This window comes from Phycomyces blakesleeanus (assembly GCF_001638985.1).
Source record: "Phycomyces blakesleeanus NRRL 1555(-) unplaced genomic scaffold PHYBLscaffold_19, whole genome shotgun sequence".
NCBI classification, from domain to species: domain Eukaryota; kingdom Fungi; phylum Mucoromycota; class Mucoromycetes; order Mucorales; family Phycomycetaceae; genus Phycomyces; species Phycomyces blakesleeanus.
Window position 1 is genome coordinate 924,269 of NW_017265152.1, and position 24,277 is coordinate 948,545.

The window sequence follows — 24,277 nt, forward strand, 5'->3', positions numbered from 1 at the left end:
TAACCTCTGGTACACATGCACGTACTTTTGTCTCAAGTCACACATTCTCCAACGTCACATTAAAACTATCTGTACATTCATTTAAACAAAGTTCAATTCTTTATGATACAAGCTGGGATGAGGGGGAGGATTTATTTAGACAAGATGAGGTTGAAGAGGTGCAAGAGAAAAAGAAAAAAAAAAGAAAAAGAAAAAGAAAAAAAAAAGCCAAGAAATATTATGAATGAATGCTATATGGTTGTACCCTCTTTGAAGGAAATGTTGGTTTGAATATGTTAAAAGAAAAGAAGAATTATTTTCTTTAAAGAAAAATAAAGGTATCTTTTTTGTTTTGTTTTGTACAGTGCTTTGCAGCTTAGGGTTCATATGCCACAAAGGAAGCATAGTCATACACAACAGTTGGATGAGACGCAACCAGGGACTTGAATTGTTGCAGTTTATCACTGTGTCGACGACGTGCATTTTGGAACCAAGTAGAGACTATGATTGTATGTATGTTAGTAATTGAATATACGCACGCATGTACATATATACATATTATTATTTCTTAAAAAAGAAAAGGAAAATAAGCTTACTTTGGGCAGGTGTCTTGTTGGTAAGACTAGCCAGTCTTTCCTTGTTGTTTGAATCAGGAGTTTCGCCGTCGTGAAGTAAATACCAGTCCATCAGAACACGCGTGGTGTCTTTGCTGTAGTTCTTGCGTGTCTTGCGAGAGGTCTGGTTGATGCGTGAACGGGTTTCGGCCTGAGGTCTAAGAGAGCCACAGCTTGATTCATGGCTGGCAAGAGATAATTTCCGTGCTCTCTTGCGTAGATTTCCTGTGGGATTGGACCGACGATCAGCGCGTTTAGACACCTTGCGTAGAGGTCGGCCCGAAGATTCTTCGTACTCATCATCTGAAGATGCTGTGCTCAGACAAAAGTCACCGTCATCATCAGTCTCTGAGTCTGCCAAATCTAGATTATCGGTTGACTGTTTCTCAGGTTGAGCCAATTCTTGACAAGCATGAGGAGAGCCTGACTCGAGAAAAGTTAAATCTTCTTTGAAATCAGAAAGAGTTGAGATCGGGCTATCAGGGGAGTCATTTCGGTGCTGAGGACACTCATAAGAGTGAGGAAGCTCTTGTTTACACTCCTCAGCTTGTTCAAATGTGGGTTCATTAGTGTGTGGAGAAATGGTGCGCAAAAGGATGGTCAGGGTATCGTGAACCTTGCGCTTTTCCTGAATGCCGCAGTCATTGTGTAAGGTTGATTGATGAATAAGAGAATACGCCCGTAACTGAAGGGTCTCAAAGTCACACTCAACACCTTGCTGGGCAAGGCTGATTGCATTCTCAAGGTCGACTAAGAGGGCTGCCACTGGTGAAGATTGCTCAGCTTCATTATTAAACTCGACATTGTTGTTGTTGTTGTTGTTGTTGTTGGTGGTGGTGGTGGTAGTGGTGTTGGTGTTGGTGCTGGTGTTAATATAATCAGTCGTGGCGTTCATGAGAATCTCGGTCTGGCTGTCGGTTTCATAGTAATATTCGGGTGCTACTGTGTGGGTCGAGATTGGTGAATAAATGGTGGTACTTTCGGGGCTGTTGGGCATTGTGTAGAACACAACGGAATTATTGCTGTAGAGCGTGCTTGTGCTTCCGGAAAAATGGTGCATGATGTACGGCCAAGATGCATCGAGCTCAGGTGTACGATCGACTACTTCTTCTTCATTCCACACAGTCATGTTCTGGGCTTGGGTGGTGGAGTGGGTCTGTTTGTGCGTACCAAGGGGTTCGTTGTCGTCGTCCATGAGGGAGGAGGGAAAGAGTTCGACGTTGCTGGAGAAGAGACCGTCGATTCTGAGATCTGCGGAGGTTAGGGTGCTGGAAGGCAGCTCGAGAGGGCTTGGGTAGGCTTGTGATTGCATGATGTGCTTGTCTTGGGAAGCTTCGGTCGAGAGACCTCTCGGATAAGACAGAAGCGGAATGTGATCTGAGGTCGGGGTGAATGGCAGGAAGGCGTGGTTTGGGTTGAGAAACGAAGGCGACAACATTGGCATTTCGCTGAGAAAGTATCCAAACTCTGGTGGTGAAGACGCGACCAGCGCGCCATCATCTCGAAGAAAAAGGTCGGTTGGAGGGCATAGGTGCATGTCAAAGGGGCTCAGAAGACCACTGCCATTGTCAGGTTCAGTAGACGCGACCAGTGGTGGGTTGGCAGGAGAAGCGAAGAAGCTGGCCATGCTAGACCACCCAGCAATGTCTTCGCTTGGGGCGCTAAAGAAGGTTTCGGGATGTGCTTTACTGAACGACATTTTTTCTTGTAAACTAAAACAAAAAGTGGGGTAGAGTAAAAGAAGAACTCGAGGCTTATATACTCCCAGGATGTCAGACGCCAACCTGACTTGTAAAAAATAAAAATAAAATAAAAAAAAATAAAAAATAAAAAAGTCTCCAGTTAGATTTCCCTCTTGATCTCACTCGGGAGCACAAGAAAAGACGTGCATATTCGGGCTTCTGTCCGTCTCCTGGATTGCCTCTTTGATTAAAAGGGTTGTGAGCGTAATCTGATGTGCTGGTGCTGTATAATATCTCTTGCGGAGACGATTGATGACATTGTGGTCTGTCATTGGAGACTTTGGGATTTAATATCGCTCTTCCTTTATTACAAGCATTGGGCTCCTATGTCGCACACACAATGGAAACCTAAAGTGTTTCATATCTTGGCTCCACAATACGGATACCGGAAGCAGTGGGTTAGATACATAACAGAGTGCCATGGCATCATTTGGATCATGATGGCCTAAACTGACATCTGCTTCTGTGGTCGCCTACTTCTTTCTAACCCTCCGTCGATCATTTTTTTCTCTCCGCAAGACTTCTTCTAGAGGACAGAGAACAATACGCAAACAAACAGTTGGCCCAAGTGTCCCCTGTCCTGAGAAGCCCTTGCACGAAGATGCATTAAGGTTCATATTCAGCTGTGGGCGTTTTCTACTTTTAGGTCCTTGAGAGTGTAAAGATCAGGACAAGAAGGTGGAGATAAGACTATTGACAAGCAATGCACACAAATATTATCCCTTGTTGTTACAAGCTATTCAGTTGAGAACCACACAAAACAACACAGTGCTAAGATAAACGCCCCAGGTTGGACCATTGGTCGGCATGACGACCGCTAAGAATATCATATTTGTGTAACAACAGGCGAAAGAGTACAATGGGTCGACCGACCCGAGTGTAACCTTTCTCAACGAGGACAAGAATTCAATTGCCTCTTCTCCGTAGGAACAGCCTAGAACACAGGCCAAAACAAATAACCATTGCTCACAATTGTGTATGTATGTGTGTGTAGATGCGAGTGTGTGTATGCGTGTATTTGTAAATTTCTACATATAATAGTAGATGAGTGTCAGATAGTATTAACAGTATCAGCTGCCATTTTGAGCAACCATCACACTTGTCAGTATGCTGTACTACTCAGAACCTAGCAAAAAATAATAATATTCCTTTGCAAACCATCACTGCGCTTGTAAATTCCAAAAAGGAAATCAAGGCGCATCAGTAAAAAGAAAAAAGAAGAAGCAATATCCAAGGATGGGATGGCCTGTGCTGGTAATCCGATACGTTACCATGGTTACGTGGTGTTCCAAGGCTCTTGTCAGACAAGAAAGATGAATTGAGATTTATAAATGCAAATACGAATACAAATACGAATATAAAAACACCAACAACTGATGTTAAAATCTAGCTTCTTGATATTTTATAGAATAAGAATAAGAATTGATACATGTACATGAGCATGAGCATGAACATATGTAAGTGTATATGTGTATATATAAATACTTGGAAATAATTCTTGGGCATAACGATCGACAATTTTCCTATTTGCGGCATTTTTTATATGCGTTATTCTAAATGTACGCAAGCATATCGGGATTGACCGAAGCTTTAGAGCATTTTATTTTATTTTTATTTTAAAAAAAGAAAATAAGTACAAGGCTGTGGGCGTTAGGAAATGTGTTATACATATATATATGTATACATTCTTATGATTATTGTTATTGGCAGAGAAACAACATGGCGAAAAGATAGGATACACGGCACATGCTATCGTTAGACAAGAATCCTAAAGACAATAAATAAAGAAAGACTATTTGGCATCCAATTCCTACACAAAATATATACAAGGGGGGCTGTGTAGGATAGGAGCCCTGAAAAGTCATATAAGACAAAAATTACGAATAGAATAATCATCAAGCCAATTGAGCTTTCCATTCCTAGCCCACAATTATAAACTTTCATTTCCATTAAATTTTAAACAACAACAACAAAAACAAAAACAACAGAAACAATACTACTGTTACTACCGTTACTAGTGCTACTACTGTTGCTATAGCTACAGCTACTAATAGTAATGATAATTCCAATTCAAATGCTAATTCTCATGTTAGTGTTAATATCGATGATGATATCGATGGTAATAGTGGTAATAAGAAGGATATATGTTGGTGGACATTAATCATTAGGAATGGCGACTAGAATTGATGTTTGTCTTTATCAACAAAAACCTCTAAAAATTTGTAGTTACTACTAAACAAGCCGTCATATCTAGACCACCCTTGGGTAACAGGTACGCTGAAAACAAAAAGGATATTTTGTCAACTGATTAATTACTCTTTCCTTCCTTCTTTTTCTCTTGTGTTGTACGACGAACAAAGGGAATCTTCCAATACAAATTGACTATTCTATTCTATTTATTTATTATCCCGGTGTACAATCTATCTAGCTTTAGCTCTAGCCCTCTCTCTCTCTCACTCTATCTTCCTTTGTCTTTCTTTCTTTCTCTCTCTCTCTCTTTGTCTGTCTGTCTGTCTTTTTGTCTGTATTTATTTATTTATTTTTGTCTCGGTTCCGATCCGACACATGCGTACAACCTTCGGCTGGTCATGTCCGTCGGTTTTGGGCAAATCAGCCAAGATACATATTCCCACAGAACTGAAATATAATTATATTCTTAAAGACCAGTAATTACAAATATACAAATTTATATTTACATATAAAAAACGAGATCCTATCGGTACCTACACTTCAAACCCAATAGAATTTATTTATTTTTGTTATTAATATATTAGTCTTATCGACTGATATATTCCTTACATTGCTCAAGAAATAACAACCATATCTATCTCCATCTCTGAAATAAAATAGAAAACTCATTTGAATTTCTACACATAGTACCAGCTATTTGAGTTATGCGTCATTTTTGTACTTGTGTTAACAACAGACCCTTGCTTTCGCATGTACAAAATTAGAACTATGTTAGATTCTCTAAAGAACTCCCAAAAAAAACATGAAAGTCAAATCTGAATTCCATGTGATTTCTAATAATTTTGTTTTGAGTATTTCAAATTGATATTTCTAGTTACTAAATACTGGTTAGTCAAGTTTGTAGAATAACAATCACTTGTATTTTTTTTTCAGTTTATATATCTATCTATGTTTGAAATCCTTAAAGCTTAGCTTGTGTTCTCAATAAAGTTTAACGATCAAAGGAGCATGATAATCAGGGTTGCTGCAACGATAAATTACACGCTTTTAATATGTGCTTTATTGTTTCTCAAAGATTACTTTTATTTTTATTTTATCTTAATATTAATATTAATATATAATTAAGTGTGTATTTGTATGTGTGTAGACGGGCGGGAAGATGTGCGTATATATATATATATTCTATAACCAAGTGTAAATGTAAAAACAGAGTAGACCCGGACCAGATATTTTTTTTTCTTTTTCTTTTTAAAATAGGTCTGTGCGCAGACCCATTCTATACGTCATCACTTCATAATACTCGTCACTAGAATAAACATTATTGCAGATTTTTTTTTGTTTGTTCTATAATGTTGTCCATCACGTAAGTCATCTTAATCGGGTTTCATATATTTACTAAACTCTTCTTATTAGAATACTTTCAAGTACTGTGAGAAGCTCATTCCTTAACGCTTTTGTCAGGTGTGGGTAAGGTTTCTTGTAAACCTTTTGGATTAATTTTGTCCTATCCATGTATAACAGAGCGAAGATATAAACACCAACCAAACAAAATATAATAAAAAATTATAAATTATATATATATCATTTGTTCATTTTGTAATGCTGTATTAGTTATGTCTTTGTGTATTTATTTTATTTATTTTTGCCAAGGAGAAAGCGAGCGAGCGAGAGAGTGTGTGTGTGAGTGAGTGAGAAAGAGAGATAAAAGGAGAGCGAGAGATTTGGTGAACAAAAGGTGTTGATGCTTCAATTTAGTGGTTATTTGTTGCTTCTAAAGACCCATTCGCTTTGCAGGTGATCGTTCATGCCCAGTTGGAGAAGGTGATCGAGACCGTTTTCGCTTTACGGCTGACTGTATTGGTGTGTGCGATGTGTGCTGTGTGTGCTGTGATTGCGATGTATGTGATGTCTGTGATGTGTGTGGTGCAGTTTCCTTTGCGCGCGCCCGGAATTTCTTGCCAACATTTTGATAGTATTTCTCAAGTCGCTTGCCTTGTTCATAAGCATACGTTCCAGAACTGTTGTACGCAAAACAATTAGAAAACACCAATCGGATATCGACATCCATTTGGTAAACACTCGTGTATTTGCCCGACTCGAGCTTTTCGTTGATCGTCCGAAGGTCCATTGGCGTTCGCACAATCTTACGATAGTCGGGTATCAGAGTAGTGTCTACAGGTTCATTGAACAGCGGTGATGCATCATGCAGCATCAGTTTACTGATGATCTGTTGAGCCATCCGTTTGTCTTCACCCGCAAGCGCATTTGGCTCAGCAAATTCAGCTGCCCAGATCTGATTGAAAAAGGACTCTAGTGCTTTGCCCTGTTGAGCAACCCAAGAAGCAGCATCGTTGAATAGATAACAATTCCAAAAGATTTGTCGGATATCTTTCTCAACTTCCCAGATCGTATTATACTTTCCGTCTTCGAGATTGTTTCGTATTGTCGATAAATCCATAGGTCTCTAATATATTTGTTTATTTTAATACCAATCTATACCACACATACAAGACTATCCAATGTACCTTGATAACTTCGTAGTATTGAGGAATATTTAGTGCTACTGCATCAACCTAAAAAATACATCAATATATTTAATTCTATTCTTGCCATCTTAATATATGCATATACATATGCATATGTATACGCATATGTATATGGAGATCAGTAAACTCACTGGTTCATAAAATGGCTGGGATGCCTGATGTTGCCACACTTTTTTCAAAATACGATCACAACGTTTGAGATTATTACCATCCATGACAGCCTGGATTGAAGACGATTTGGGCCTAGACGATTTGGGCTTGTCGGATCTGCCCATCCCACTACTATTTGAGGAGTCGTGTTTTTGGTGTTTGGTCGGAGTCGTTGTCTTTGAGTCGTGTGCATCAGACACCTTGTGTTTGTGCTTTTCTGAAGAAGAATGTGTCATGGCTGCAGATGGTAAAGAAGAGGAGGTAGAAGAAATTGATGATGAGGAAGAAGTCTTGATCTTGACGGTAAGTTCTGGTACTGATGCTGGTGTCGGTGTTGCTGTTGCTGATGTGGGTGTCAGTACATGTGCCGATACAGGTGCAGGTGCAGATACAGGTGCAGGTGCAGACGTAGGTGTATGTTGTGTATGTGTATGTATAGGCGTAGGAGTAGGCGTAGGCGAAGGTGCATGTGCTTTTACTGGTGCAGACACTGGTGTAGGTGCAGACAAACGTACAGGCACTGGTGCAGAAACTGGTGCAGAAACTGGCTTCTCTTTAGAAACCTCGACCGAAGTTCGACGAGTGTTTCCAAAATATGCATTATAAGCAGTACTAAAAACTTCTTCAAGCTGCTTGGCCTCGTTATATACATAAGTGTTTGGAGGATTAAAGGTGAAGCAGTTACGAAGCATAAGGCGCACATCGTCATCGAGTTGTTGTGGATGGCTGTATTGGTTCTTTTGTAGCTTGGTCTTGATAGTACTCAAGTCCATAGGCGTTTTGATGATATTAAAGTAGTGTGGAACACCTTGCTTTACAGGATCTACCGGTCGTAAGAATTCGAACGCGTGTCGGCATTCCATAGCCTTCATCAGTACATCCATCATCTTTTCCTTCATAGTCTTTGGGCCTTCTGGTTTATCTAGTTTCTTTGGTGGCACAGGTGTGTGTGTAGAAGATGCAGCAGATTTAACTGGAGGTGGTGTATAGGTAGTAGGTGGAGTAGGTTTAGGCGGCGTTGATCCGGTAGACGAAGAAGGCCTTGGGGATGCAGTTGTGTGTTTTGGTGGAGCAGTAGATGGTCTTTGTGAAGCAGCCGCAGGTCTTGGTGGTGTAGGCACTGGTCTTGGTGTAGTGGAGACAGGCCTTGGTGAAGGAGTTGGTGGTCTTGAAGGAGTTGGTGCTCGTACAGGCGCACCACCACTTGGGGGTATTTTTGTACTTGGAGGTGTCTTCACACTCGAGGGTTTCGCACTCGGAGGAGGTTTTGCACTCGTAGGAGGCTTGACACTCTGAGGAGGTTTGACACTCTGAGGAGGTTTGGTACTCTGAGGAGGTTTGGTACTCGGGGGAGGTTTGGTACTCTGGACAGGCTTTGCACTCTGGGGAGGAGGAGGCTTGACACTCTGGGGAGGTTTTACACTCTGAGGAGGCTTCACGCTTTGCGAAGGTTTCACGCTCTGAGGCGGTTTCACACTTTGAGGAGGCTTCATGATCGGTGGTTTTACAGGTTTAACTGGGTTCTCGACAATCGTCATATTTTGAGTCTCTTCGTGCTCTTTGCCCTTGATCTGAGACAGCTCTTTCTCAAGCACTACCTCAAGTGCCTGTCCTTCATTGTAGACAAAGGTTCCAGGTCCGTTGTAGGCAAAACAATTACTCAACATCAAGCGGACATCATCTTCAAACTGACGGAATGAAGTATATTGTTTGTTGTCAAGTTTTTTCTAATAAAGAAATTATAAGTTTATTATTACATTGGTTTTCTTGTGGTCGAATTGTTCCTTTGTTTTTGTGTTTGTATTTGTGTTTGTATTTGTATTTGTATTTTACCTTTACACTGCTGAGATCCATTGGTCTCCTGATTAACACGCGAGTAGATCATGGCGTGTTAGTCTATATTCAGTTCGATCTTCGTAACACTTACTTTATGATCTTATAGTATCCCGGAGCACCGTCAAGCGTCTCATCCACAGGTTGTAAGAACGGAAGTGCTGCGCGATGCTTGAGCAGTTTGCTGAGAACACGGCGCGATCGTTTGGTTTCCTCTCCCGACATGCCTTCGGGTTTTCGGATGGTAACCTTTGGAATAGACGGCGTCGATTTTTGCTCGACTGGTTGTGGTCGCGCCACAGGTGTTTCGACAGCCAGCACTGGCACTGGCACAGCCGCAGGTTTAGGTGAAGGCTGACGAGGTGGAACAGGCAGACGCACAGAAACTGAAGCGGGTCGCGCAGGTGCGGGTGTGGGAGTAATTGCGGGTGTAGACACCGGTGCAGATGTGGGTGCTGACTTGTGCACTGGCATTGGTGTTGGGACGGGTAAAGAGGCGGATGACGGGTGCTCAATCGTTGTTGGCTCGGTTTTGATGTGCACGGTTTTGGAACCTGATTTCTTGGCGGGTTTCGGGTTCTCTGACGAGTGCACAGATGGTGGTCTTGACTTGACTGTATCGTGTTTACTATCTACATCTTTTCGTGGTTGCGAAGATTTTGGTTTACTGATACGGAGAATTGCAGGCGCAGGTGGTGCTTCTGATTCTTGAATATCGTCTGAAAGATCCTGTGCCTTTTATTTTTATAAAACCAAAACCAAAACCAAAAAAAAAAAATGGTACCAGAAGATATTGAGGATGTTATCGTCAAAGTATAATTTGCCTTTTCTGACTATTTTTTTTTGTAAAAAAAAAAGGGCTCTTACCGGTAATGTTGGTACACGGATTGTAACTTTTAGGCCAACATCTACAGGTTTGTACATGTATTCACAAAACTGTAAAAGGTATTTTCGAATACAGTAATCCAACTCTGCATATTCAGTTGAGCTAAGGTAGTTATTATATATATAAAGAAAATACAAGGCAGATTAGTTTTTTGGTTTTTGGTTTTTGGTTTAGTAAGCAGCTCATATTTGGTTTCAAGTTTTCTTCCTTACTTGAGAAGTTCCCAGAGTCTTTGCTGAAGCTGTGTATTGTTTTCGAATCGTTTTCGCAAATGCTCTACGCTCGCCTGGAACTCCTGTTGGGGCGTTTTCCCAAACGGTTGGCGGTCATCGTCGATAGCAACTTTTCCTTCCTCTTCTGCAAACTCTTCAACAAATCGACCGTGCGGAATATCCGCTCTTTCGCGCATCGCAAGTCCCAACCACGCCAGCATGGCCCGTGCGACATAATGAGACACATAAACGCATGGATCATCGTTAATGACACTCAAGAAGTACTGGATCAAGGCATTATCAGTAAGTCCACACAGCACAAAAAGACTATCAAATGCTGCCAGTCTGATCTCAAGGAAATTTCCATATCTGTTTTAGAGTTAAAAGAAAGAAAAAAAAAAGTAAAAGAAAAGACGTGTGTAAATGAATGATGTGTGTGCACAGCATGTGAAAATGTTCATTTTTGGAGAAGCTGCCTTTCTTTCTTTCTTTCTTTCTTTTTCTTTTTACCTTGTGTAATGTAAAAGAATACCGATATTAATATCCATTAGGTTATTTAGTGCCAGTTTTGTCATCGTCTAGGGAAGAAGAAGTGAGTATGTCTTACTTGTGTTCCACAAAAAAGGAGATGAAACTTACCTTGATACAAGCTACGGTAACAACGTTGTGATATGTAGGGATCACATAATCTAATGTACGGAAACGTTCAATTTCTGCCTTGACTGCAGTCAATAATTGTTCGCCCTCAATATCATCAAATTGAAGGGCATCTGGAACATCTGGCGACGGTATTACCGAATCTCCAACAGCAGAGATAAGTGTGGCTACATAGTAGCAGTCTGAAAACTACAGATGGTTCCGTTTAAAGGTTAAAACCTCATACTAGCTTTTTTGTTTGATATATATACATTGTGAAGAAATAAATAATGATAATGATAATGTTTTTTTTTAAAAAAAGAAATCGTTACTGTAAATTATTTACCTCGTTGCTGATATTGTCATTGTACTTTAGGAGATCAAGCAAGAATTGACGGATTTTGATAGGGGCCAAACCATGTTGGTCGCGTACTTGAGAGAACGCGATTACAACTGCTTTTTGGATAAAGTAGTCCGGTAAGGTTGAAAAGTTGTTTGGCTTTGGAATTGCGAGGCTAAGAGGAATTTCGTCGTCGATTTCCATGAGTGAATTTCCGGTTGGGAAACAATAGCGCTTCTGGAACATTTTGTTTAACTGATGAAGTCCAGTGTAGTCGAGGCTAGGGATGGCACAAGTAGCGAGGGCGTAGGCTGCCTCCATGCGGATCTTGTAAAAACATTTCGGATCCAACAGTGCTCTCAAAAGACTAGTGGATGTAGGTAATGATGGCATGTGCCTAAGAGCTCCGATTGCATCGTGTTGGGCAACAACGTCTCTGTCCTTTGTCAATTGCGCTGCCCACATATAATCCGGCTGCTGGAATTCGAACACACTCAGCCATTCAAACTCTGCGTCCAGACGGATCCAATCGAACATCGCACTTGCTGCTCCACTTGTGTCTTCTTCGTCCTGTCCCCACTCAATAATCTTCCAGTCCTGTCGCTGCTGAGGATCCTCGAATATAGGCATACCCAATCCTAAACTAGGTATAATTCCCAACACATTTGTTGTGCCATCGCCATCTTCATTTTCATTCTCCTCTTCTGCTACGGCTGCAGCTGCAGCGGCCTGCTTAGCCAAGAAACGTTTTGTGTTTCTTCTAATACGCTTGTATTTAGTGTTGAATTGGACTTCAAATTTGTGTTTGCTGGATTGGATATCCAAGATGTGCTCGTAAGGTGTTCCGTCTGCTTCGTGAATACGCACTGTTAAATTTCCAGTAAACAGAGGTGTGACAAGCTCTTGGAAATTGATTGCTCCTCCGTCTGCTGTCAGACTTGTCGAATTTTCGCCGGTACCGATTACCGTATTTGTGTTTTCTTGACGCATAAAAATCTCAACCACCATCTTCTTACGATTAAAGTGGAAATTGAATCCAAACTTTGGGCAGCCACTCTTATAGACCCACTGATCTGCAAAGGTCTTTGTATCAAATCCACTGACTTTTCGGCACAGTTTCATAAAGTAATGAGTGCTGATGGCGTTCTGAACAAGTTCTCCACTCATGGCTGACACAAGAATCTTTGGTAGAACACGCGAAAGACCCAGAGTGCCACCACCCTTACACATCCTCTTGTCCAGCATGTACAAAACCAGGGGTGCCTTTAGTTCCAAAAAGTCAAGATCCTCTGGATCCAATGGAGAAGGTAATGCAGGATTATACAAAGGTGGGCGGTTCACATCAAGTGCACAACATAATTCCATATCCTATCACCACAACCAAAAGACAACATCAGTTTCTTTTCGATCCCACACACACACACTATTTATCTTTCTATTTGTTCCTTTGTCTCTAAGTGTAATTTCCTCTGTAAGCACTTACTCGCTTCAGTCTTAGTCGATATTCATTATTACCCAGATGACGTTTGATAAATAATGAAGATATTAGGTTTGCCAAACCACAAACCAACCAAGTATCAGGCCAAGACTTTTGGGTAATGTGAATACCAAACCACTGCCTTGCAAGTGCCAAACTCAGTGCCTGCCTGGTGTGGTATGTCTGGTCAATGATATCTGCGGGATGAAGGAGATGTGAACTAGATAAATATATATATATAACAAATCATAAATGCAAGAGTCGCACACAACAAAGCAGTAACAATAACCCTGACTATTTCGTACCTGCAAATTGCTAATGAAGCACAAGAAGCCGTCTCATTCCAAGCATCTTCGACAAAAACCATTTTAAAATCAGAGAATGGGTAGGATCCATATTCTTGTGCGTAGAAATGCATAGCCTAAATTTACAGACACACAAAAAGTTCATATTCAATCCGCCACAAAATAAATAGATACAGAATAATAATAATAACAATAATAGTAAAACCCCTACATGCATAAGAAAACTACAGCTGACGCTCAGTTCTTCCTCCTTCCCCGGCAACGCAAATGCATAGATGTTAGACATCATGTTAATTTCAGCCATCAGACTCTGTTGTTGATTTTCATCCAAATCGGCTGCATTTAACACTTCTTCCTGGAGTTGTGATGGCGACAGTTTTATCATTTCAAAAGGGCCAATAGCGAATCCAATAAAAGGTGCTGCGGTAGGTACAGACAAACTGTAGTGCACAATTTTCTTTGAAGGATCTAGAGGATGGACAACCTAAAAATTCGTACACACACACACATACACAAATCTTCTTCTCAGTTTTTTTTTCTTCCATTTCCCCCCTTTTTTTTAACATTTGTACGCAATCCTTATTTCTTATTACCTGCTCTACAACATCGCCACTGCAAACTACCACAGTTGCGTCCTCTTCTTCTTCAAATACTCCCTCTGTATCGTATTCACCCGTAACACCGCTCATTCGACGTGGCACTACAAATTCCATTTCCCAAGTACATCTTTCTGAAATTTTGTCGATACATGGTAACCATGCGCGGGTTGCTCCAGGAAGTGGTTGATTTACGGTATATATATGGCTGTGGCGCTTTATAAACCATTACAAATAAGTCATGTGTATGTATATATAAATGTATATGTGGACTTACATAAGGTGCTACTTCATCGTCTGGTTCAACAAACACAACACCAGCCTTGGGGTGATCAAGTATATAATCGACCCGAATTACAAGGGGTGCAAATGATGGTGCTGGTACAGCCGTAGGAGCAGTGGGTGCTTTTTCAGCAATAGTAACGTCGTCTTGTAACTCTAGATGACACACGCACATTTGAGTTTAGATATGTACTCTCTTTTGTTCTTGCTTTGCTTTACTTTGATTTTTTATTTGATTTTATTTACAGTTTTTTTTTAGATGAAAAAATAAATAAATCCTCTCTCTCACTCTCTTTATCTGTTTATCTCACATCCTATTTTTCTCTATTTCTATTTCTCTCCTTCCACTCTAAAAATAAGCAAACAACCAACCAACCAACCAACCGGCCAACCGGCCAGCTGGCCAACTAATTAACCAACCAACCTGCATGACTGTGTAGAAAAATATCGTTGCTAATCATTTGTGCTTCTGATTCTGTCATCTACACTCAACAAAACAAAACAATATAGATATATAGATATATGTATATGCATATGAATGTGTATTCATTATTTTATCAGCACATAAACAAGCAAACAGACAAACAAACATAAACACATACACACACGCATAAATCGTTACCTGTTTAATGCTGTCTTCTGGTATTTTGATCAACAACTCCCCCTCATCTGCTTCTCTCAATGCATTTAAGTATCGACTTTTGTAAACTTGGTGATGAGCAACTGTTGTGTTTGGTCCCAATGTCAATTCTGAAACAGCGTCTGAATGAGTAAAATCCACCGAAACATTATTCACAAATGTTTTCAAGATTTCTGTACATTATAAAGAAATTAATAAAGTTAGTAAAGCTTTCAAAGAAGGTTTTTCTTCTTTTCTTTTTATCCAGTATTTGTGAGCGCTAATCTGCAAGTATATATATATATATATCGTTTGGTTGCTTGTTTTTTTTTTCGTTCGTTCGTTCTACATACGACAATGCCGGCTATTGATTCGGATGCTGTTTAGTTTGCTGTGCAGTGGTTGAATGGTAAGCTCAGCTGAGCCCTAGAACATACATGAACAATACTTTATTTAAGTAAAAAGAAGAACAAGAACAAGAAAGAAAAAGGAGAGGAAGGAGGGGATGAAATACAGTGATTGATGTACAAGCTACTGTTATTATAAGCTTCGCTTACATGGAGGATGCGACGGCTTGGATCAACTTCCAGCACAAAGCGTTCATGACTCGTAAGGTGACCAAAAAAAAAAAGAAATAGATAAATAAATAATTATAATAAGTGAAATAATAATCGTCAGCCAATTATGGAATGAGAGAATGAATAGATAAATGAATGAAAGGATTAACTAATGAGCTAAGGACTTTGTGGTTGGTTAATGAAGTTTGGAAAGTATACTTATAATGTGAACCCTTTCTTGTATGCGTCTCTTTGCATTACAATAGAGAATTAATCTCTTTCTTTCTTTTCTTTTAGAAAAAAAAAAAAGAAAAATAAGAAGAATAAAGTAAGAGCGATTGAGTTATGAAGAGGTGAGGTTCTCGCGTAATCCAAAAAGCAAGCCGCTGTGTTCAACTTCCAACAAAGAACCTCGATTTTTTTTGCGGCGCGCCAAAGAAACCCGTCACACACAACCATTTATGATGTCACCTTGTGGTCAATTCTTTGGTTTTCTTATGCGAAAAGTATAGTTGAGGTTGGTTGCCTGTTCTCTTATTTCATTTTCAAATATATCTTGATATATATATATCAATGTATGTGTGTATGTTTTGACGTGTTTGTCTGCAATACGATTTATCAGGAAATAATATTTAATATGAGGTTGATTTATTCAAATTCCAATTGGGCCTCGGAAGGAAATAATATGTCTTGATTTCATCAAAAGAGTTAACTTGATCTAGAGCTAGTCTTCAGTATCCAAAAATAAAACATTATACATGGCAAGCTTTCAATATATCAGTAAGAACTCTTGGACTTAATAAGTGTACTGATATAAGAACTATACATAAAAATGTGTGCATACGTTTGTATTTGGCCCAGAGTTTCTTAATAAATTATGGAAGCCTGTTTTATTAAGAAAAGTATTTGGTTATATGAAATGCATTGATATTGTCATTTGGAAAGAGTCAATGCTATATGTAAATTAAATTAAATTAAATTAAATTATTGAATTGAATTGAATCGAATTGGATTGGATTTTTAATTACAAGTATTTAAAGAGTTTATCATGAATAAATATAGGATAATTAACAATAGCCTATGATTAGTTATACATATTTGATAATAAAATTTTAAGAGCTATTTGTGATACTTGAATATGTGTGTGTGCCTAGGTATGTACGTGCTTATCTTTGAGTTTGTGTGCTTATATGACTCTAATATGAACAAGCATAATTCCTGTACCTGGATTCTTAAAGATTGTATATAGAATTAGACTTGGATTTTACGAGTAAATTAACCTTTTTAGTATTTAATAGAGCACAAATTTAAATATATTTCAATGCTTATTGATTCTTTTTAGTATAAGCGTATAAGAGCATATATATACATTCTTTCAATTGAAAAACCATATTCAATCACTACTGTCTGTGCACCTTTCTTTTTTTTAACAAAAAAAAAAGGAAATGGCTGAGTTCAAGTTCTTTATTTTAACATTGTCCAATAGGCTTGGACTACAATTTTTATATAGTTGATTTTAATTATTATTTTTAACCTTGTATACCTGTCAAAGCTGTAATAAATAAAAATAAAGAAAAGATCGTTACTGACCACCCCTCTCTATACATAGCTTGAGATTATTCCATAGACTATAGATGTAAAGCTAAATTATATATTTTTCAGTTATGTTGATTGAAATTTATATGTATAGATGTATATATAACTCATACACAGTGGCTACATATACAAGAGTATGGTCTATTCAATTGAACTTGATTTTCTGTATTTTATCGGACATTTAAACAAACAAACAAAAACAAAAAGAGCTGCGTCACTGTTAAAAAATGGTGTATTTAGCTATTTCGATCGGACGTTCAAATTGTGGTGAAGGAAGTTTTTGACTCTAACTCTGGCTGTCGACACATTTTTTTTTGATTTTTTTTTTTTTGCTTTCTTTCTTCTTGTTCCATAAATTCAACAACAAATAGTAAATAAAAAGGTATAGATCGTTTGTGAATTTACTATCTTTACTTGGGTACCAACACGATCCTCCCATTTTCTATCTATTTCTATTTGGATTATCTTTTGTTCCTGCAAGTCATCTACATCAATGAGCTCCACACGTGCAACTCGCAAAAGTCAATCTTCCTCCAACGCGCCCGCAGCTGAATCCCCAATTGCCAGCGAAGAATCTTCTAATCAGGTATCCACACCTGTGAATCGTCCCTTGCCTTCTGCTGCTGTCTCGTCTCCTACACCTAAAACGCAATCAAAGAAGAAAGACGCCGGTAGATCTCTCAGCAGCAGTGCCAAAAGGTTAGTTTTGATTTATATAAAAAAATAGCTGGACAGATAGATCAATAGATGAACGTATGGATAGAGAGGTGGATAGAAATATAGATAGGAGGGGATGTTTATTTCATGAGTATGAATTTTTGTAGTATGTTTGCTTCAATATATATGTAAATATATACTAATAAATTGCTTTAAAACTATATTTATATATGATACAGAATTTCAAAGGAACTTGCCGAGATTTCTCTTGACCCTCCTTCAAACTGCAGGTAAGCAAAATAATAATAATAATAATAAAATGAATGAGCGAATACGATTGATGGTGATGATACAGAAGAAGAAGAAAGAGTGCAAGGTGCAAGGGGTGTTGATGTTGGTGTGGTATGGAGGGACAGATTTTGGTAATACAAGGAACTTCTATTATAGCGCTGGACCCAAGGGTGACAATCTTTATGATTGGGTCTCCACAATTGCTGGACCTGCTGGATCACCTTATGCATCCGGAATCTTCTTTTTGGATGTGAACTTTCCTCAAGAGTATCCCTTTAAGCCACCAAAGGTAATAATCAAATAAGACTAAGAATAAGTATATACTTTGATAAACCAAAAGATTGATTCTAATCAATTGAATATGAATATCTTAATATTGATAATGATTAGGTTGTATTCAGAACCCGTATCTATCATTGTAACATCAATAGCCAAGGAGCTATTTGCCTAGATATCCTTAAGGATAATTGGTCGCCAGCATTGACAATTTCTAAAGTCCTGCTATCCATTTGCTCTCTCTTGACTGACCCTAATCCTCGTAAGTGAATCAATCACCTTGACAACGGATTACCGCAATTACTACTATTACTATTATTATTACCTCAAAAAAAAACAAAAATAATTGACAAAGATAGAATTGAATTTACAGTGACTGACATTTATTTATTTTTGTTTTCAATTTTTATGTATTTGTCTCTGAATGTGCAATTAGATGATCCTTTGGTAGGAAGTATTGCACAGGAATACTTGACTGACCGTGAAGAACATGATCGAGTGGCACGAGAATGGACAAAACGGTAGGCAATTTTTTTTTGAATATATAAATCAATTTAAAATATATAAACCCTTTGCTAATATGGCATAACATAACTCAATATAATATTTTGCATATGTAATAGCTATGCTTGTTAAAAAGATAAAGAAAGAAGAACAGCAATTGAATCCCCCCAGTTCCAAGTATCATAAGTATTTTCTTATTCTTCTTCTTTATTCTTTATTTTATTTTTACTCCATATCCCCCTCCTTTCTTTTCATTATCCTTCAACTCAATTCAATTCAACTCAATTCAATTCAATTCAATTCAATCATTCAACTTTTACTCAACTCTACTCTTATCCTTCTCCCCCTTTTGCTGTTATTTGATTTCGAACCTCTTTTGTTTCTCGTTTGCCGTAATAGAATTAATTTTATTTTATTTTTATATTATTTTTATATTATTACTATTACTACTATTATTATTGTTTTACTTGCGCATTCCCTTCATTTCCAAAATCGCATGTGTATCATAAATGCCTTGAAAAAATAAAATAAAAATAAATAAAAATAAAATCCAAGAACAAGAACAAGAATAAACAAATATATGTAATAAATTCAATTTAATATTAATAAAAACCAAAGAAAGTGGTCGTTTTTCTTTTTGGTTTGAATTGCGCGCTTTGTTGCACTAGATCTCACCAAAGATAAGTATATAATATTATCACCTGTCTTCTGAACAAAGCAAATGAAAGTTCAAGTAATATTTTGATTTAATTCTATTTATTGATAAGCAATCGAGTATATACACTTATTTCTTTGGTTGAATTATCTATATTATATATATATATATACAGAAAGAAGTAGGAATACATATTTTGTGCCAAGCTAAAAACTACATTGTTCAAAATTAATAATTATTAATTATCCGTGCAGTAATTTGGCACAAATGTGTATATTTTGTATTATATGGTTCCAGAAAGGTGCCCGAGTAAATTGCAAGAGAGGAGAGAAAAGAAAGGGTGCACACACATATTTTTATTTCGGAGAACAACCTTTGTTTCAATTAGTGACGAAATCTATGTGTAGATACGTAAGTTACACTATAATAATTATGTATAAAAAAAAAAGGGTATATTGTTTATAGTGTAAAGTCTAAGTTCAAGCGTATATAAAACTTGCATAGAAATTAAATTTTATATATATTTATTTATTTTCCCAGTAGTCTATTTGATATTAGACTAGTATTTTTTTTTTCTTATTATAATTTTATATATATTATATAAATATATATATATATATAATATGTGTAAATTGCAGTAACGATCATTACTGTTATTTAAATATATTATTTTCTCTTTGTGTGTGTGTCTGCGCGTAGTGTAGTATAATTCATTCATTCATTCATTCAAAATATAAAAAAGTTTCTTATCAGTTGATGATGATGCAATGTGAATTTTAATATCCTTTTCTATAACTACAATAGATCTAATATAAAAAAAATTAGCATAAATAAAGCTTGTATTTTCCCAAAGATTCACATCTCCTTTCTTCAACTCTTTTCTTACTTCTTTCCATTACATTAATTTTTCTTTATTAACAATCATAATGGGTGTCCTCGATATTGTCCCCGCTGGTGTTGTCACTGGCAAGAACCTTTACAAGTTGTTCGACTATGGTAAAGTACCCGTAGCAATATAAATGTCTATATTATATATATATATATTCATATCGATAATTAATTCAAACCTTTATTATCATATTTAATGTATAGCTCGTGAGCACAAGTTTGCCATCCCTGCTATCAACTGTACATCTACCAGGTAAATCAAAGCCCTTTTAATATAAGCTATACATTGTACATTGTGCATTGTGCATTGTGCATTGTACATGCATGCAACCATGCACATACGCACAGAACAAGACAACGCGTTTTGCATATGTAGTTATAATTATGGGTGATTATGGAATTATGCGGGAGAATTATGAAAGAATTTTTTTCTTTTTTTTTAAAAAAAAAATGTCCTGCCAATCCATCTAATCTCCGTCAAAAAGGAAGAGATATTTGGGGGTTGGGGATGGTATTTTGTTCATTATGAACATGACGGCATAGACAAACGAAAGTGCCTGTGTGTTCAATGTACAATGCACAATGTATTATTATTTCAATACCAAACCATATTCCCAAGATATATGTGTTAGTATTAAATATTAACATTATAACTATTATTATATAGCACTGTCAATGCTGCTCTTGAAGCTGCTCGCGACATCAAGTCTCCCATCATCATCCAGTTCTCCAACGGTGGTGCTGCCTACGTTGCCGGTAAGGGTCTTTCCAACAAGAACCAGGAAGCCGCTATCATTGGTGCCGTTGCTGGTGCACAGGTAAGAATATTATATAAAACATAGTACATATAGTCTGTATCTGGTTACAGCATGGGTATTGACGAGGGTAACGATGGTTTTGGGTTTGAGTGAGGGTGTACATACATTTATTATATACAATCTGTGATTGTTGGGAATTGTTGGGAAATTTTAAAATTATTTTTTTTTTTTAAATTTTTTTATTATTACTCTATTTGGGTTTAATCACGAACAATCTCTTTTCTCAACTATTCTATTAAAATCTATTGTAGTACGTCCGTACAGTCGCCACCGCATACGGTATCCCCGTTGTCATCCACTCTGACCACTGCGCCAAGAAGCTCTTGCCTTGGTTCGATGGTATGCTCGCTGCCGATGAGGAGTACTTCAAGGCCCACGGTGAGCCCCTCTTCTCTTCTCACATGTTGGATCTCTCTGAGGAGTCCAAGGAGGAGAACATCGAGGTCTGCCTCAAGTACCTTGAGCGCATGGCCAAGATCAACTGCTGGTTGGAGATGGAGATCGGTATTACCGGTGGTGAGGAAGATGGTGTGAACAACGAGGATGTCGACAACGCCTCCCTCTACACCCAGCCCGAGGATATCTACGAGATCTACTCCAAGTTCTCCGAGATCACCGAGAACTTCTCTATCGCTGCTGCTTTCGGAAACGTCCACGGTGTCTATGCTCCCGGTAACGTCAAGCTCCACCCCGAGTTGTTGGCCAAGCACCAGGCCTTTGTTGCCGAGCAGATCGGCTCATCAAACCCCAAGCCCGTCTTCTTTGTCTTCCACGGTGGATCTGGTTCCTCCAAGGATGAGATTAACACTGCCGTCAATGCCGGTGGTGCTGTCAAGATGAACGTCGATACCGACACCCAGTGGGCCTACTGGACCGGTCTCCGTGACTTCTACAAGAAGAACCAGGACTACCTCCAGACCCAGGTCGGTAACCCCGAGGGCGAGGGTAAGCCCAACAAGAAGTACTACGATCCCCGTGTCTTCATCCGTTCCGCTGAACTCACCATGAAACAGCGCGTCGAGGAGGCTTGCCAGGATCTCGGAAACGTCAACGTTTTGTAAATATTTTTTATAATATATAGCATAAATATAAATATAAATTAGTACTCTATAATTTTTTTTCTTTATTTTTTTTGGTACTGTAAATAATATATATATATATATATATAATACAAAAATATATATATATATATTTGTATGTTCTCTCAATATAAGAAATTCAAATGTCAACCCATTAGCTACAACTAGTTAGTTTAGATTACAGTCAATTGAGTTGGTTGATATCAAGACACACAAAAAATACAATATAATATGTATGGTAACCTTTGGTCAAGATTCTGTTCATTTTGTTATTAGCAGGGAGAATTTCAAGTACAAAAAATCTCTCAACAAAACTCATGAATATAAATATAGTAGATACATGAAATGAAAGAGAGTCTTGTTGGGAAATTCAATTCAATTCAATTCAGTTGTCATGGTCACGATCATTTATTGCTACTGTAAACATTGTCTATAGATTATAGGTGAAACGTATTCATCAAGTCAATCAATATATTAATCCTCAATTTGGCCCATGCCTGTCCCTAGGAGAATAAAGATTGCATGAGTGTTGAGTTGGAAGTAAAATAGTAAGTATCAAAAAGAATTAAATAACGATAACGATAATGATAATGATAATGATAATCAGGTTTCATTTATATGTATGTTTGTTTCAAATGTATTGTCAATAATAGTCCTGTTCACCAAGATCTTACATTGTCTAGTACGACTAACGGACAAAACCAGCTTTCTCTGTAATCCATCTTATGGGCTACATAAAAAATAAGCTTGCCATTATTTTTGATAGATAATCCAGTTTTCGCCTGCTTACATATTTGATATATAAGAAATATTGCTCGCTCCAATACCTTGATAAATCGGTGTCTGCTTACCACCATTAATACAATTATCAGTCAACTTGAAAATACCATGAGAAAGAGTTCCCAGCCCGTCAACAACAAGACTTTCTACTCTTAAATGTCACGGAGCTCATTTTTGAGGATATGTACCAGAGCTCTAATTTTTTTTTCGTGTAGCTCGATTGAAAGGTACTATGAAACCGCCAAGCACTTGGCCAATAAAAGAGCCTGCCTACACTTTGAGATCATCCAGAAACAATGTTGACTTATACCCGGAGAAAGCTGGTGAATTACCAAAAGATATATTGCTTTTTACCACTTTGTCGATTTTGAATATTGAAAGGATTTCTAGAAATAAGATTAATACTTACCGCGACTTACACTAGACAAGTCTTTGTTTTTTTTTGTTACCTAACTGTGAAACACTATGTGCCAATATACAAGTAAGTTGCGAAATTTTTGTCATTGCTGAACCTCTCAAGTACTTTTTTTTTCAAGTAATAAATGCCGATGGGCAGTAGGATGGGCTTGACAGCTGCTTTTGGGAAATACTTTATACTATATGAATGAATAAATAAGAATTCGCCTGATACAGATAATTGAACAAGGTGAGTACCTTTCATTGCCTCAACGGGGTATGTTGGATACATTCTGCCTAACCACCCGGCCTGTACCCTTCCTCCTCCAGTACCGCCCAATTTTTCTCTGCTGGGCTCCGAAATACTTCTTCTGAGCAATTATGATCAAGACACTCATTCTGTTGGTGTAAGTTTGGATATATGAATGTCTATTCTATCGTGTATTACAGCGTAATTGGTATACTCTGATTTTTATTGAATATTCTTTGAAAGATCCTCCCTTAAACATACTTGTCTTGTGACAGTTATATATATATATCTTGAGAGTTTTGGAACATTTTGTTTTGAAAAGTAAAAATAAATAAACAAAAATATTCCCATGGCTAATGAACTAGCTGAAAAAAAAAGAAAAATATTGATGGTTCAACGACAAATCATACTCAATCTTGCCGTGTTGGCTTAACTTTCTATGGGGTATAGTAACCACCAAAACATTGTACGGGAAGGGTGCTTGGCTCTTTAGATAAAAAGAAAAAGAAGAAAGTGCGGAAGTTTCCACACCAAGAGCAGCTTGGTTACGGTACAACATTGCATGGCTTAGAAGAATATATCGACTGTCTCTGAAAAGACGAGTATCGATTTTGCCTATGAAAAGAAAAGCTGCTCACTCTCTTTAACTATTCTTTAAGACTAAGAAAAGACTTCTTTCCTAAAACAACATATGTACCAAAACCATTCTTGCGAGGCTTATTGCTACACTTGAGTACATACTCTATCGATAAATAAATAAATAAATAAATAGGTATTTTGTGTGATACAGTGTACTCATTCTCAAAGTTTCTTTCCCTATCAGCCATAGGTTAGAATTGACTAGCTTTAAGTATTATGTAGTGGATAGGCTGATACCTACATTTCATTATTCGTGTTAGTCAGAACAGATATTGGTAGTGTCTAGAGGTATAGTCCTTCTTCATATTATAGTTATTTTGCTACTACAGGGAATAAAAATTCTTTGGGATATAAGTTAAAATAGCTATCTTCTATTAGACTCACATACACCTGTAGACGCATCCTGTGTGTGGTTAGGGACCAGATATAATTGCTAGATACTAGACCCCGAGTCAGTTTTCAAGAGTCTGGTACTTGATATAAA

At 37.7% G+C, this 24,277-nt stretch overlaps 6 protein-coding genes across 6 annotated transcripts; 2 read left to right on the top strand and 4 right to left on the bottom strand.

Annotated features, from left to right (window-relative positions):
- Positions 1 to 78: 78 nt before the first annotated feature.
- Positions 79 to 2,607, bottom strand: PHYBLDRAFT_182590 (Homeodomain-like DNA binding domain-containing transcription factor; the record flags this gene model as incomplete). The annotated part of the gene is made up of 3 exons (XM_018438645.1): positions 79 to 480; positions 576 to 2,305; positions 2,459 to 2,607. The coding sequence occupies 3 exons, from the start codon at positions 2,605 to 2,607 to the stop codon at positions 356 to 358; spliced, it is 2,004 nt and encodes a 667-aa protein (XP_018288395.1). The 3' UTR covers positions 79 to 355.
- A 3,911-nt stretch (positions 2,608 to 6,518) lies between these two features.
- PHYBLDRAFT_94450 (hypothetical protein) lies at positions 6,519 to 6,773 on the bottom strand (the record flags this gene model as incomplete). The annotated part of the gene is made up of 1 exon (XM_018443861.1): positions 6,519 to 6,773. A coding segment is annotated over one exon (255 nt), but the record flags the coding sequence as incomplete, so codon positions are not given.
- Positions 6,774 to 7,844: 1,071 nt separating this feature from the next.
- Positions 7,845 to 8,060, bottom strand: PHYBLDRAFT_104251 (hypothetical protein; the record flags this gene model as incomplete). The annotated part of the gene is made up of 1 exon (XM_018427832.1): positions 7,845 to 8,060. A coding segment is annotated over one exon (216 nt), but the record flags the coding sequence as incomplete, so codon positions are not given.
- Positions 8,061 to 10,755: 2,695 nt separating this feature from the next.
- On the bottom strand, positions 10,756 to 13,963 carry PHYBLDRAFT_115437 (hypothetical protein; the record flags this gene model as incomplete). Its single annotated transcript, XM_018428463.1, has 8 exons — positions 10,756 to 10,998; positions 11,135 to 11,829; positions 11,875 to 12,496; positions 12,612 to 12,825; positions 12,911 to 13,026; positions 13,122 to 13,394; positions 13,504 to 13,722; positions 13,796 to 13,963. The coding sequence occupies 8 exons, from the start codon at positions 13,961 to 13,963 to the stop codon at positions 10,756 to 10,758; spliced, it is 2,550 nt and encodes an 849-aa protein (XP_018288398.1).
- A 3,491-nt stretch (positions 13,964 to 17,454) lies between these two features.
- Positions 17,455 to 18,309, top strand: PHYBLDRAFT_115749 (hypothetical protein; the record flags this gene model as incomplete). The annotated part of the gene is made up of 4 exons (XM_018428478.1): positions 17,455 to 17,507; positions 17,665 to 17,797; positions 17,899 to 18,046; positions 18,221 to 18,309. Coding segments are annotated over 4 exons (423 nt in total), but the record flags the coding sequence as incomplete, so codon positions are not given.
- A 1,505-nt stretch (positions 18,310 to 19,814) lies between these two features.
- Positions 19,815 to 21,982, top strand: PHYBLDRAFT_126671 (hypothetical protein). Its single transcript, XM_018429117.1, has 4 exons — positions 19,815 to 19,939; positions 20,036 to 20,084; positions 20,499 to 20,649; positions 20,901 to 21,982. Exons 1-4 carry the CDS (start codon positions 19,870 to 19,872, stop codon positions 21,708 to 21,710), a joined length of 1,080 nt encoding a protein of 359 aa, XP_018288400.1. The 5' UTR covers positions 19,815 to 19,869; the 3' UTR covers positions 21,711 to 21,982.
- Positions 21,983 to 24,277: the final 2,295 nt, after the last annotated feature.